Below are 15,925 nucleotides of genomic sequence, written 5' to 3' on the forward strand. Positions count from 1 at the left end.
TCTATTATTCCCTTTCCAACGGCCAGTTGCCAGTGAGAAAAATATCAGCCCAGCATTTCTACTTGCAGGTTTTGGAATAGTTTGGGCCCATCCAAAGCAAACAGCAGAGTTCTCCACACATTCCACAGAACCTGGGAAAAGCAGAGGGCAGAGACAAAAGGCAGGGCCAGGTCCAACCCAGCCAAGGCCACTGGAAAGGAAGGATGAGTGGGAACTGCTCCCACAGATCCTGGTCAGGGGGAGAGCAGCTGCAGGAAGCTTTGGGGAAGTCAAAGCTGACGTTAGGAAGTCGGGTTTCTGTCGGCCACACATGGAAAGCCACGGGCTGAGGGGGAGAGCAAACAGGCAGCCATCCCATCCAACACACCAAATGTTTCCTGTCATGGACCCACGGCAGCTCCACAGCACCTCTGCTGTGCTGGGAGGGAGCAGCACTGGGAAAAGGAGCTCCAGGCAGGGATCTGGGAACGAGGAACCAGCAGCCACCCAAGGAACCAGCATCCACCCGGCAGGGGAGAACTGCTCCTCACGGGGAGCATCAGCCCCAAATCCCTGCTGTTCCACCCCAAATCCCTGCTGTTCCACCCCAAATCCCTGCTGTTCCACCCCAAATCCTGCTGTTCCACCCCAAATCCCTGCTGTTCCACTCCAAATCCTGCTGTTCCACCCCAAATCCTGCTGTTCCACCCCAAATCCTGCTGTTCCACCCCAAATCCTGCTGTTCCATCCCAAATCCTGCTGTTCCACCCCAAATCCCTGCTGTTCCATCCCAAATCCTGCTGTTCCACCCCAAATCCCTGCTGTTCCACCCCAAATCCTGCTGTTCCACCCCAAATCCTGCTGTTCCACCCCAAATCCCTGCTGTTCCACCCCAAATCCTGCTGTTCCACCCCAAATCCCTGCTGTTCCACCCCAAATCCCTGCTGTTCCAGCAGGTCATTTTTCTGCTCACTCCCTCATTTCCCTGCTCATTCTCTCATCTTCTTGCTCGCTCCTTCATTTCCCTGCTTGCTCCTTCATTTCCCTGCTCATTCCTTCATTCCCTGCTCATTCCTTCATTCCCTGCTCATTCCTTCATTCCCTGCTTATTCCCTCATTTCTCTGCTCACTCCCTCATTTCCCTGCTCACTCCTTCATTTCCCTGGTCATTCCTTCATTCTCTGCTCATTCTCTCATTCCCCTGCTCACTCCCTCATTTCCCTGCTTTTTTGCTTTTATTTTTTACTGGATTTTTGGGAGGTTAGATTTTTTTTTGCTTTTATTTTTTATTTTTTTTTTGTGGGTTACATTGTTTTGTTTTTATTTTTTATTGGATTTTTGTGAGTTAAATTTTTTTGCTTTTATTTTTTATTGGATTTTTGGGGGTTAGATTTCTTTTTTTGCTTTTATTTTTTACTGGATTTCTTGGGAGGTTAGATTTCTTTTTTTGCTTTTATTTTTTACTGGATTTCTTGGGAGGTTAGATTTTTTTTTTTTTGCTTTTATTTTTTACTGGATTTTTTGGAGGTTAGATTTTTTTTTGCTTTTGTTTTTACTGGATTTTTTGAGCGTTAGATTTCTTTTTTTTATCTTATTTTTTGTTGGATTTTTGGGGGTTAGATTTTTTTTTGCTTTTATTTTTTTATTGGATTTTTTTTGTGGGTTAGGTTTTTTTGCTTTTATTTTTAATTGGATTTTTCGGTGGTTAATTTTTTTTTTATTTTTATTTTTTAACCAGATTTTTTTTGTGAGTTAGACAGTTTTTCTGCTTTTATTTTTTACTGGGTTTTTTTGGGTTCAGATTTTTTCTTTGCTATTATTTTTCAGTGTCCCTCACAACCAGAGCCACGACAGCATCACTTTGCATTACTCTGGTGGTTTAAAAAGTTGGATCCCAGCCATGAACACCTGGCAGTTTTATTCCAGTGGAATGATAAAAGCTGATACTTGGAAGAGTCATTGCAAGTGCCCAAAAGCCCACAGCAGGTTATGCAGCAGCAATTTCCTTAACAGATTAAAATCAGAAAGTGTCACAGACTGTTTTAAACATGAAGAGGGGGAAAAAAAGGAGAGGGAAAGAAAGGAAACTCCTGGCTGGAGTCAGGACATGCACACTTAGGAACAGGAGATGCAGCAGCACTGGCCAGAGTCAGCCCGGCTCCAAGGGGCTTTACAAGCTGTAGGATCCAAAAAAACCCATTAAATTGGGAAAACTTAATGCTTTCTAGTTTCTAACAAATATCTTTAGAGGCTGGAAACTGGACAAGGCGTTAAATAGAGTCAGGATGGGGAGTGTCCCAGGCTGACACATCTGGGGGGAGCTGAAGGAGCAAAGGGGCCCCTCGAGGTGCAGTGACAGCACCCCGATGTGTGGGGACCCAAACCAATGGTGCAGTGACAACACCCCGATGTGTGGGGACACTGCCATCCCAAACCAGTGGTGCAGTGACAACACCCCGATGTGTGGGGACCCAAACCAATGGTGCAGTGACAACACCCCGATGTGTGGGGACCCAAACCAATGGTGCAGTGACAACACCCCGATGTGTGGGGACCCAAACCAATGGTGCAGTGACAGCACCCCGATGTGTGGGGACACTGCCATCCCAAAGCAATGGTGCAGGGACAGCACCCTGATTTGTGGGGACACTGCCATCCCAAACCAATGGTGACAACTCCCTGCTGTGTGGGGACACTGCCATCCCAAACCAGTGGTGCAGTGACAACACCCTGCTGTGTGGGGACACTGCCATCCCAAACCAACACTCTGCTGTGTGGGGACACTGCCATCCCAAACCAACACTCTGCTGTGTGGGGACACTGCCATCCCAAACCAACAGTGCAGTGACAGCACCCTGCTGTGTGGGGACACTGCCATCCCAAACCAACAGTGCAGTGACAGCACCCTGCTGTGTGGGGACACTGCCATCCCAAACCAATGGTGACAACACCCCAATGTGTGGGGACACTGCCATCCCAAAGCCTTTGTGAGATGCTATTTTTTCCAGTGCACAAGCCCACACACAGCAGTGATACACAGCCCAGGACTGCAAGGTCACTCACTCCCTCTGGAACAAAGAACTGGGCAAGTTCATCTTCTTACATTTGTTTTATTTATTTACAGATACTCTGGGAAACGTGGGAAGGAACTGAGTGGAGATAACCTACAAATAATGCAAAAAGGACTGCATTGCTTGCTCTGACCTCCACAGCCAGAGCAAGACAGGCTTTCCTACAACCACACAACCCTTCTGGGGTCCAACAGTGCCCCAAACCCCCTCCAGTGGCACGAGGGCCCGGGGTGGGTAACAGCACAATATTCCAGGTGACAGCTCGCCAGGTTAGTTTTCCAGCCACTACAAAACTAGAAGCTGATACACTAAAGCAACACTTAAGTGGCCAGTTTGGCCAGTCCCTGCTGCAGAGCCAACCATGCAGATCGTGGGAAGGGTGGGAAAGCCTGGGATGCACAGACAGAAAGCAGGAGCTGCCCAGGGATGAGGCTGCTTGAGCTTACCATATGTCTCGGATCTACTCTCCTCAGAACTAGACTTTGTCTTCTTGGAGGAGCTTTCTGCACGAGAGCAGGAGAGAAGGAGAGAGAGATATAGAAAATATGGAGACCAAACATGAGAAAAACAAAAACAACAACAACAACAACAACAAAAAAATCCATGAAAAAAAAAAAAAAAACGCAGACTGATTTATTGGGTTAAATCGTGCAAAACACACAAATAAGATGGGAACAAAACACAGGTGGAACACTTGGAATAAGGGGTGAATAATGAAGGTACAGGTAACACCACACAGAATCTTGTTACAGAATTTAAGACACAATAAAAGATGTTTTCTGCAGTAACCACAGGAAGGATTCTGGATAAAAACAGTCCAAGCACAGAAGCTCTGGTATTGTTTAGCTCCAAAATAAGTAATCAACACAGGCACAGCAGTTCAGCATCCTGAATTCACCCCTTCAAAAGAAAATCCTTTTCTGAAGGCTGCAGTGCAGGTTCATCTGACCAGACCAGGGCACAAGCATCATAACAGTGGAGCCAGGTGACAGCTCTCAAAATTGGAGTGACTTTCATCAAATTAAGATTAGAGGATGCCTGAAGTTTGTTTCTGAAGAAAATAAATTCCTCCTCCTTCAGAGCCCAGACCTCCCCCAACCTGAGATAATTTTACATTACCCACTTCCAAGGACTAAGGAAAAGAAGACAAAGCAACTAATTCAGGTTTTCTCCCTTCCAGGATTTTTTAACTGGCATTTCAAGCCCATTTTCATTTATCTTGTGCACGCTGGGAAGGAGTCATGCAGCCAGTGACAGAAACCATTAACAGCCTGGTTTATAAACATCAGCTTCAAATGTCTTGTGCAAAAAAAAAAAAACAACCCACATCCTACAAGTTGTACCATTCAAGTCTCCTGCCTTCCTTCAGCAGCCCCAGGGACAGCACAATGCACAGACATGACAAATCCACATTGCAAGGGGCCAGGAGGCTCAGACAAGAGCCTGTCATGCATTTAATGAACACACACAGAGTCACTGGGTTAGGGTTTCAGGGAGAGGGAAGAATCCCTCATTTCCCAGACAGTTCTGGACAAGCTGCCCAAACTGACCCAAATTTAGCCTTTGGGAAGGTTAAAAAAAAAATAATAGGGGAGCACATCCTTTTAAAAGAGATGTTGCTCTTAAAATGTAGCACGTTGGAAAGTACAAATTCACTTTGCAAGTGACAGAGAGGCATCAAAATCCACAAAGGCCCAAAAGAACAAAACAAAACCCCCCAAAACTTAAACCCAAACAAGGGAACCCAGCCCTGGCTGAGCCTACAACATCCCCCAAGTGTGCCACTCAACTAAATCACAGCTAATTACAGCATTGATCCTGCCATTTCAGGCTGACTTTTCTGAAAAAGTGCGAGTTCCAATTGTTCCCTGAGCAGCTCTAACCATTTATTCCACACCAGTCCAGGTTTATTATTTATTAGATGTGCTCAATTTTGTGTGTTCAAAAGCAACGCCCCCAAAAAGCACAACCCAGCTCTGAAAACCCCCTCTGCTGGGGCATTAAAATTAGATTTTAAACCTAAAATAGTTTTTAAACCTCAAATAGTTTTCAAACCTGATTCCCCACAGTGCTTTTCGGATGGAAATGCGGGTTTTCACCTGGGGTTTTTTTTTTTAGGACCCTACCTGTGGGATCGAAGTCGTGGGTGCTGCTGCAGCGCTCGACCTTCTGCTTCTTGTCAGCTGGAGACTCTCTGCTCAAAATGCTGCCGTGTCTGGGTCAGGGGAAAAGAAAAAAAAAAAAAAGAAAAAGCACAAATCCTCACCAAGTAGAGCACAGAGGAGCTGCTGGGGCTCCCAGAAATAACCTGAGCCGCTCAGGAGAAAATCGAGATTGAAACACAGGCGTTAAATTCGCTTAAAAAATTCATTCCCAGGCTGAACTCGAGTGGGAAAATGATCTCCCTTGGAGGCTTTGGGAGTGTATCCAAGGTTCTAGAAACAGCCTTGCTAACCTTCAGAATTAGTAACAGCAAGTGCATTCTCTTTATCACTCGGTTTGAAAAGCAAACTAAAAATGAGGCCACATAAAAGCAGATAAACCTCCTGCAATCTGAACTCGGCCTCCTCCCCAGCAAACCTTCGGTGTCTTTGCAGGCAAAAATTAAAGATTTAGACTATTCCTCCCCCCCCAGTAGATCATGTACCAACTCAAGTGTCCCTTTACCATCTCAAATCTCAGGTAAGATGAGCCTGCAGAGATGTGACAGAATGCAAATGTAACACTATGCCATGCACTTTAAGTTCACCACCAACTCTCTTTTTGGCTCCTTGTCCCCATCTGGACATTTAATTTCCTCACATCTGCAATGGGTACTGTGCTCTGGGTCAGCACACATCTTTATTTTTCCTTTTAAAAGCCTCCCTCACTCAAAAATGCTGCAGCATAATTTGCAATGAAGAGAAAAAGTCCAATTTCAGGAACTCAATAAACATAAAAAGTCAAATTTCAAGAACTCACCTCGTAGGTTTTTTGAGAGGAAACCTGAAATAAAGAAAAGAGCACAAGTTTAATGAACTTTTGTTTCTCAGTATTATCCTTCACACCAACACTAATGCTTAAATACAAAGTTATTTTACACTTCTGTGAAACCATCACAATAAATACAATCCTTTTTTATTTTTTCTTCAGCCAATTATTAGTCCATTTAGAGCTGATTCACTTAAGTAAAGATATGTTTAAGGTTTCAAACAGAATTAAGAACAGTCTGCTCTCAAATCCAGCAGCTCCTTTGTCCTCACTACACATCTTCCTCTCACAACAGTTAATTCCCTCCACTAAAAATTAACACTCCTTCATTTTTGTGCCCTAATAAAGGTCCAAACTAACTGAAAACTCTTCTTCCCAGTAACACAGCTCATGTTGAAATCCAACATTATTGTCACAAAACTCTATGAACTTGCCATCCTTGAGACAAGTGCAGGAGAGTGAAGTTAACCTGAAATTATATCAACTATTCCACATGTTATTATATATACAGATAACAAAAGCAACAAACCCACAGCAACGAGGTGTATATGTATTTTTAAGTAAGGGAAACATGTGGGATTTATGAAATCAGGGGTTTTTTCCCTTGAATTACTGCAGAAAATGGACAGAACAAGGTATTTGCCATCCAGCTCGAGGCACCAACTTCTACTTGCACAAAGCAGAATTCTTTCTTTCTCAGAACCTTTTACAAGTGTAACTCCATTCCTACTTGTTTCATGTTTTTAGGTCCTTCAGCTACCAAGCAGTACATACATTTAGAGATGTCTGTGAATATATAAAACCCCAGTAAGCCACTTTTTCTTCTAAATGAAGATCTACAGATGTTTTATAGTTGATAATTTCCATATATATATATATATATATATATAAAATAGTTATTCTTAATGCATTCTCCTATTTATAAAGGTTTTCCAAGTGCTGGGGTGAGGGTTAGAGGGAGGAGATTCAAGACAATACAATTTTAATACCACAAAGGTTACCAGGGCAATAAATGACAATTTTTTTTATTATTATTAATTTTTTAAGTTTAGTTTAATTTAAACAGACCAAATGGGTAAAGACCAATAGTCCCATGGTAAATCTGTATTAAAAAAGACAACATGAGGGCAGGACAGCCCCAAGGACACCAGCTCCAAACCCAGACTGAGCTGAAAGGTTGGGAGCTGCTCCAGCTCCCTCCTCATTACCTGAAAACCATAACTGGCTGCACAGAACTGCTCAACTTAATCCCTCTCTTGGAATAATAGCTGTGCCATTAAGTGTGGATCCACCCAAAACTCTGGCCAGCTCCCACATGCCAATCCCCTGTGCAAACATGCACTAATATGGCAACTCTGAGGCGAGCAGCTGATGACACATTAGGCAAGTGAAATTAAAATGTTGTCTGTCTGTTCCTGAAAATAATTAACAGCCAGCAAGGCACTCGCCATCTCTGAGATAACAGCATCAAAATTGGGGCAACTGCAAGAGCAGCTTCCAAATGAAGGGGGGAGGTGGGGCCTGCATTGCATAACCTATGGGCAAAGCAGCAGTTTGAGGAGTTAAGGAATTGAAGACAAGAGGTGATAGTCCTCTTTCCTCCTGCCCCCCAAAAAGCTCTGTTTTAATCTCAGAAGTCTGGGAAATCCACTCTGATTCAAATCAAGCCTCTCCACCTGCAAAGCCAGATCTCTTTAGCGTCCAGTCCTCCCTTTACGAATTTTGGCCAGTAAAGAACAATTCTGTGCAAGACAGACAGCTTGGATCCCACAGCAAGAAAACAGAAGTCATCTCAGGCCAATCCAGCCCTGCCTGCACAGCCAACAGATACAGCAGCAACCAAGCCTCTCATTGAGAAAAGCAGAAAAGATAAAACCAAAAAAAAATAAGGAGTCCAGGCAAAGGCAGCAAAAGATGCTTAAGATGAATTCCACCACGTTTTTTATCTAATTAAAAAAATCCTAACACTGCTAGCCAAATATTTCAATGAAGCATTTGAGTGACAGTCCCTTCTCAGCCCCCAGAGCTGCAGGCTCTGCTCCTGCAGCAACACACGGGTCCTGGGCAGCACAAAGTGAGTTCCCTGACATTAGAACTGCTTCAGAGCCCTTCGTTACCTGCTCAAGGATGGAACACAAATGGTCTGTTTTAGAGGTCTAGAAGTTGGGCAGAACTTTTCTCTGGGGCCAGTGGTATTACCTGTGGCAGGAAGAGTTGTGAACCTGCAGTTATTCTGTTAAAGTTGGTGGATAGTGTGAAGGAATTGCAGCAAGTCATTTTGTGCTATAGTGTCTTTTCCCTCAAAGTTGAAGGTTTTAGGGATGATCTTTTGCTGTGTAGTTCTCTTTCTATCAGAGATTCCATTGTTGGTCCTGCTGAACTTTTTCTATAACGTTTTACAGTCTTTATTTCTTACTAATATCAGTTAGAGCAACTACAACCAGGTTTAATTCGGTCTCTTAGGCAGCTGTGACTTACAAGCAGCTAGTTTGCACTTTTGTTGACATTATGCACGCTGCTCTGTGATATCAAAATATTTTGAGAATGTCTGAATGTATTAATTAACAAATACAGGGATGTTGAAGATTCTATACTCATCATTTGAATAACATTGTCACAATAATTGCATATATGGGGATGTTGAAGATTCTATACTCGTCATTTGAGTAACAATTGTATTGCAAGTATTGTCACAATAATTGCATGTATGTGGATGTGTTTGAGACACTAGTAACTTTAACAACTAATTAATTACTTAGGAAGGAAACCCTGAAGTTGTTGTACATAAACTGGGCGCTGAAATCATTGGAATTTTTCCCGTTGCTTTGACGTTACCGGTGAACGTGAAGTTCCTGAGGAGTGGCAGCCAAAATCCTCCTGTTCCTAGCCCAAAACCGTGCTCACAGCTGGGCAGCACAAGAGGTCAGGAGCCAGCTGGCTCTGGAGGATCCCAGTGTCCTGGGAAGAGCCCCCAGCCCAGGCCCTGGGGCCGTGTCCCCCCAGCCCAGCGCGCCGGGAGCAGCTCCGGGGAAGCTCTGGAGCCCCTTGGCCGCCCGCCAGCTTCCTGCCTTTCTTTCTCCTCCAGAGCAGGGAGGGAGCAGGGACACGGTGGGGAAGCAGGGCAGGCAGCAGGTCAGCCCAGGCAGTGCAGGCTGGGAGAGCTCCTGGCTCTGCCCTGCACTTGCTTGGCTCCCCAGGTATCCCCTAAAAGTAGCGGGGTGGGAAGGGGGTGGGCTCTGCCCAGCCAGGCTGGAGGAGAAGCTCCCCAGCCCCCCCAGGAAAAACTCCTCTCCCAGACCTGAAATCATTCCTGGGCACTGAGTTATGAAATCCCAGAAACTGGAGGTGGAAGAGTCAGCTGAGCTGAGGCTGCAGCGCTGATTCAAGGTCCTTGCTGGGCACACTCAGTGCAACATTCCTCCTCTTTTCCCACTTTCCTGCCTCAACACCACCCGGAATTCCTTGATTTGCTGAAGACATCCCTCATTTCCATCCCTCATTTCCATCCCTCAGTCCCATCCCTCAGTCCCCAAACGCTGTGTCACTCCAGCAAAGAGCGGAGGGGATAAAACACAATCAGAGAACACAGAGCAGCTCCCACGAGTTCACCCAGCAACAATTTGTGTTTCAGCACCACTTATCTTCACTTGGAAATGTGATTAAGCCTGAAAGCAACACTGAAAATCCCCTCACTGCGTTAAGAGTGTTCAGCAGCACATATTACATATTTAATGCACTTCACCTCCTACTGTAAACAGCAGGGCAGAGCAGGGTGGGGTTAAACAGCTGGAGACTTAATTCCAAATGGAGCTGGCAAGTTTAGGCTCCACGATAAAAAAACCCCTGTAGACATTTTGTCTGATAACTGATGAACATCAGCACATTTTCAAACGAGTTGTTCCACTCTCCCAAATACCGGCAACAATTAAAAGCCAAGTCACATTTTGATTTTTTTTTTTTTCTTCCAAAGACTGGGTCAAATAATTTAAGCCATTTAAACTCAGCAAATTACTAAAAGTATGCCTTCTTAGTCACGGTGCATTAGGAAAATCTATTTACTGTAAAGCCAAGTGAGGAAAATACACCTACAAGTAGTAACACATTGGATTAAAAGTCATACTTTAAGTTAGCTCACACACACACACAGGCCAGTGCCTAATAACTACCTTGAAGCCAAGCAGAAAAAGATAGTTTTAAGACCTAATGTGTCAAAACACACCAGAGCAGGAAGGATTCCCAGCTTCCAACAGTACAAAGCATTCCATTCTAGCCCGGGAGGTTGAAAATATAGCTGACCATAAATAGCACAGCATTCAGATAACCATGTTGGGGTTTTTTTCCTCCCCCTACTAAAATATTACCAGAATTCAAGTATCTGCTATCTGGAAAGCTGATCAAAGAGAAAAATATTTAGATTCAGGCAAGGGCCTCAACCTTGGAAATATTTATTCATGTGCCTAACTTTAGTCCCAGTTCCTTCAGCAGGACTGCTCACATGCCTGAAACCAAGCTCGTGTGTGTTTGCAAGTAGAAATTACTACAACTTGTGCCCAGATGAGTAAGAAATATTGTGAAACCCATACAGGGGAGAACAGCCAGAAACTGCTTGCTTGACAGAACTAATCTTTAATTAGGAGATGAACGGTTGCAATGGAAGCTTCTGCTCTGCTTTATTGGTTTCATTTAAATAAGATGTTGCTTGTTAGAGAAAAACCCTCTGAATGAACTCTAAATTTGAAAGGAAAGCAGCAAACGTACCTGATCATGCCAAACTTGGGAGAGATGAGACACAGGATGTTACAGGTTTGCTCATTTGTGGTTTTTATATGCTTAGAAAGATAAGCCCCCCCCCAATAAAAACACCAAACTTCTGGTTAAAATGACCTCATCCTACTCCAGGAGGTTTCCACCAAGTCATCACTCAATGAGAAGCCTTTGGCCAGCACCAGCTCCATGGATTTTAGTGGAAAAGTGAATTTAACTGGCAGCTACAATCAGAATCCCAGAATGGCCTGGGTTGGAAGGGACCCTAAAGTTCATCTCATTCCACCCCCTGCCATGGGCAAGGACACCTTCCACTATCCCAGGTTGCTCCAAGATTCATCCAACCTGACCTGGAACACTTCCAGCAGTGGGTGTTCCAAGACTTCTGGAAGTCTGAGCTGGAGAGTTCATGTGCAACCAAACAGCTCCTGGAAAACTCCAGCTCTGCTCTTGAGTGACAGTCACAAATCACTGAACAATTCCATGACTATTCCTGGTGCATCCAGCTCATCTGGTACCTATTAAACTTCATTTTCAACACCCTGCACCGACAGCACTCAAGAGAAAAGCTACATCTGCCTAAATCTCGTAGGTTTAAGTGCCCTGAAAGTACAGTAAACATGGATGTTTCCAACACTGTTCTGCAGATAATTCCCATAATTTCACCTTGAAAGACACAGAATGAAAGAAAAACAAGGAAGGGAGTCTGTTTTCCCAGCTTGCAGATCCACCAGGGCAGCTTTTTGCAGGGCTTAAAAGCCCTGAGAAAGGTACTGTGGGAGAGTGGGGACGTGACCTGGGCTAAAGCAGCCCCAGGGTGACCTTAACATGGAGCTAAAAAAGGCACTTTTCTGTCCCAACAAAAAGGGGGAGCCTGCTCTGCACAGGGCAGTGGGTGAGCCAAAGGATCTGAGGAGAGAAGATCCAGGGAAACACGGATGCAGCAAGTGGGAAACTACTGGCAACCGAGGGCAAACACAGACAGCACTTCCCTGTAATTGCCTGTGCTGCCCACAAACTCCAGCTGGAACCACATCAGCCAGGCTGGGACAGCACTGCTCCAACACATCCAGCCCATTCAGCTCGGCATTAAACCACTTAAAGAGCAGCTTTATGCCCTGTCATCTTTTCCCTGTATCAAAGTACAGAAGCTCAGGAAACCACAGGGGTTTTTTTTTTTTCCTCCAAAAAAAAAAAAAAAAAAAACAAAACCCAACCCACTGCAGACTGATGGCAACAGACTGGACACGAGGTGCAGGGAAGCTCCAGGGACTCAAACAGGGAGGATTCCTGGGAGCTGGCAGAGCCTATGGACAGATCCTTAGGGACTCAAGGCAAGTGCACAAGGAGGCAAAAGGGAGTTGGGCATTAAAATGTCCATGTTATTTTCGTAGGAGTCCAAGGCAGCAACCCCAGCTGACGCAATGACTCATGGAGGAATCGTTCCTGGCATTATTGGCTCTTGATTGCTGACAGCTCCAGGAACAGGCCTGGTCGCTGCCTTCGGAGAAGGAACCCAGGAAATTCAGGGAAGTGACTGGAGAGCCCATAGAGCCAAGGTTGTCTCCCCCTCTAAACATTCCCAGCAGCTTCAGTGTGGGATGTGCACTAATAAACCATCAGCAAATACCTCCCACTCAATGTTAGATTGTTTTTCAGGCCACAAATGTCTCTCTCCAATTTTCCTTTAAGAGGGAAAATGCAGAGTAGCCAATGCAGCCCATGCCCACACTTCCTGATGGATCAGCAGATGGATCAATGCAAGGCACTGGTGCCATGGCAACCAATGTGCTGAGCTAAGGACTTAAACTGGGTTAAGATAAATTTGATAAAAATCAAAGTCTGGAAGGCTGGCAAGTCCCTGTTGGGCTGGAAGATGGGAATGTCAGGGCTCCAAGAGGAAGGTTTTTCCACAGGGAAAGCATTCCACTGGTTAGAGCACCCACAGGATGTTTCCCCTTTGAGCTTTAAAAAATTAAATATCTCTATATAGAGTTCTCTTTCACTCTTGCTGTTAACCAGAGATTTATTCTGGGTGAAGGTTTCATCAAGAGGGGTGAAGAGAAGGCAGGATGAGAAGGGAGAAAAAAAAAAAAACAGTTTAAAACTATGAAAGAGAAACAGAATGCAAAGATAAGTCTTCATCATAAAACGGGTAACGAGAACATATTTCCTGATATGGAATTTCCTGATGACACAGGTAGCATGTCCTGTAAAAATGACAAGGAGGGTGCTCTGAGTTTACTCCAGCCAGCTGCAGTTCCTTCCTTAGCACCCTTCCTGTAAAAACCTGAGCTGGGAAAGGTTTCTCTTTCTCCGTGAACAGCAACACTCGGAAAGGGCAGAAGAAAAGCATCTCCAGAGAAGTTTCCTCCACAGTTCACTCATTCACTCCCAGCCCAAGCAAGTGCCTCAGCTATTTTTCCATGACACAAGCACTTGGATTTTTCCAAGAGCTGATGTCAGGGCTTTTCATGGAGAAAGAACTGCATTTACAGGGCAGGCAAGGAAGGAGGGCTTCCCCAGCAGCCATTCTCAATGTGGCCTTTGTGCTGCTCTGCTGCTCAAGCCAGGACCCTGCAAGAACTTTTAGTCCCCGCAGAAACTCTATAAAGGGGAGGGGACAGGGACATTTCCAGCAGCCAGGGCTGTTCTTCCACCCCTGACTGACTTCCAAGGCTCAGAAGCACCAGCTTTCCTTCTCCAGGCCCTGAAGTTACAGCCTGGTAAGACAAGGCCACTTATTGTTTAATATCTCTGCAGCAGGGTGGGAGCAGCCAAACAAATGAAAACGGGGAGGGGGCACTGGAGAGAACATAAATACACCATGTCTGCTTAATGCTGCCTTTAGATTCAGCCTAAAAGCAAGAGTTGAGTAACAGGGATGAGGTTTGGCCCCAGAGCAGGTACAAACTCTGCTCAGAAACTCGTGGAGAACAGAGGTTGCCAAATCCCAGGTGATTTCCTACAGGTTTCCCGACACAAATTACTGAATCTCAGAGTTTCCACCTCTGGGGAAGGAAAATTGCAATGGAAAAAAAACTGAATTAAACACCAGAAATACTGAAAATGCCCAAATATTCTTCTCTAATGCTATCATATCAGAAATTTAAGCAAAACCAGTGCCCAGCAGAGAAGAAACGTCCTTGTTCTTGTTCCTTTCCTGCAGGATTTTACTGCGTGACCCATTTAACAGAAGTGACCAGGTACAGCAGAAAGGTCAGGCTTGTGATTTCAGAAGTTATGACCCAGTTTCTCCCTTCCTTATTTATTTTGAAGCACGCCATAGACAAATATTCCCAGGCCTAGAGAGCTCAAGCTTCCCTGAAGCCAGAAAAGGCAGCTGAAAGATGCAGCTTGGCCTTACTAGAAGAGCCCTAAAATAGCCCTTTTCTCCACATTTTCATCTCATCTTGAAGGAGAGGGGGGGAAAGGGGGTTGAACACGTCTGTTGTGATTCCTTCCTCCAGCTTTCACTTCTGAAAACCATTTTAAACCCCTCTGCCTGCAGACTGGGAGAAGCAAATCGAGCACCAAGGGCTTCTTGCACAGACAGGGCGTGGAGTCCAAATTAACCTGCCCTCCCTAAACTGGAGCTAATTACGGGGAAATGAAATGTTTGCTTTGCTTGCCAATAACTGCAATTCCGAGCTGGCTCGGTGGCAGCAGCTCCCTCCCCACCAGCACTCCTCCTACACGGCGTCTGGAACAGCTTTCCAGTGAAATGCTCAGAAAAAAAAAAGAATAAAAAAAAAAAAATCAAAGCAACAAGACAATTTTCTTCTCCTCAAGCCAGCCATGGAAAGCTCCAGCCATGGAGTGCCACGGGATTTGCTTTCACCTGACACACACAAACACACACAGGGCTGGGGATCACTCGTGTTGCCCCAGCGTGTCGAGCAGTTCTTGCATTTCATTAGGCACAAAGCCGAGTTCCTTATTAATGCCATACCCAGCTTGTGGTTGTTATGAACCAGCAGCAAGACTAGTGGGGAAACAGTCCTTAAAAACAGCAAAAGACAGCAATTAGAAAGGGAGGAGGGGAAAAAAACACACAGAGTGCACGTAATACAACTGGAAATGTAGCTTTTAAAATAGTTTAAAGCTCGCTCCAATTAGGCAGCTTTAAGTTTTGCAAATATATGTACAAGGTTCAGAGGCACATTTGAATATTTGGCCCAGAGTTCACATTTCTGGTGAGTAAGTGAGTGAGTTCCAATTGCCTGGCTGGGGAACACCACACCTCTGTGGCTTGGAATCAGCACCAGTGGCTCAGGTGGCTGCCCAGCAGTGAGGAAAAAACCTGCAGGTTTTAAAGAACCAACAAGGCCAAGCTGCTGTTCTGCTCCTCAGCATTAGGAACTTGTGTGGGATTTAACATCTCGCTGGTCCCCGAGGTGATCAGAGGGATGGAGGAAAAGCTGGGAGAGCTGGGATTGTTCAGCCTGCAGGAGAGAAGCTTTGGGGTGACCTAAATGTGGCATTTCAGTGCCTGAAAGGAGCCTGCAAGAAAGATGGAGAGGGGCTGTTTAGAAGGGCCTGGAGTGCCAGGACAAGGGGGAATGGTTTTCACTGAAAGAGTTTAGACTTAGATGAGATATTAGGAAAAAACTCTTTCAGTTAAAACCAGCCCAAGCTGGGGCTGCCCCATCCCTGGAAGTGGCCAAGGCCAAGTTGGAGCAAGCTGGGACAGTGGAAGGTGTCCCTGTCCGTGGCAGGGGGTGGAATGAGATGACCTTTCAAGTCCACAGCATGATTTACCTTGATGCAGACGGAACTACAACTCGAAAACACCAGGGAGAGTTCCCAGCTCAGCAACATTTTAACCAATGGATTTCTACATTCCAAAGGTATTCTCAGTTTGCCTGACCTGCTGTCCCACACAAGGTTTCATCAAGTGACTCCTATGATAAATAAGGTCAGCAGGCACCTTGTCTTAATTTAGATTTTCCTTCAGTCCTCTTGTTAGCTTGTTTTAAAGGTTAATGTGCATTTACTGCTCCGGAAATGTAATTCCACCACTCAGACCCAAGGCTTGCCTGCTCATCAGAACTAGTTTATGAGTTCAAAGCTAAGCAGACACTCAACCAAAAAGCATTTTCAGCCCTGCCTCCTCCAGCCATGAACCTTTGGCCAAATTA

General features: G+C 45.1%; 1 protein-coding gene across 3 annotated transcripts in view; it reads right to left on the reverse strand.

The window, feature by feature from the left end:
• The window catches only part of ARHGEF12 (Rho guanine nucleotide exchange factor 12), a 74,483-nt gene that overhangs the window by 35,122 nt on the left and 23,436 nt on the right, over positions 1 to 15,925 (reverse strand). For 2 of the 3 annotated variants that reach the window (XM_064634443.1, XM_064634442.1), the window contains exons 2-4: positions 6,012 to 6,035; positions 5,177 to 5,265; positions 3,497 to 3,553 (exon numbers count right to left, since the gene is read on the reverse strand). Coding sequence is in view for 2 of the 3 variants with exons in the window: in XM_064634442.1 (XP_064490512.1) it covers positions 3,497 to 3,553; positions 5,177 to 5,265; positions 6,012 to 6,035 (170 nt within the window). In the remaining variant the exon portion in view is untranslated. Of the gene's footprint in view, positions 1 to 3,496; positions 3,554 to 5,176; positions 5,272 to 6,011; positions 6,036 to 15,925 lie in introns of all 3 variants that reach the window. The other variant, XM_064634441.1, reaches the window with a different exon arrangement.

Source organism: Pseudopipra pipra, chromosome 23 (genome assembly GCF_036250125.1).
Source record: "Pseudopipra pipra isolate bDixPip1 chromosome 23, bDixPip1.hap1, whole genome shotgun sequence".
NCBI classification, from domain to species: domain Eukaryota; kingdom Metazoa; phylum Chordata; class Aves; order Passeriformes; family Pipridae; genus Pseudopipra; species Pseudopipra pipra.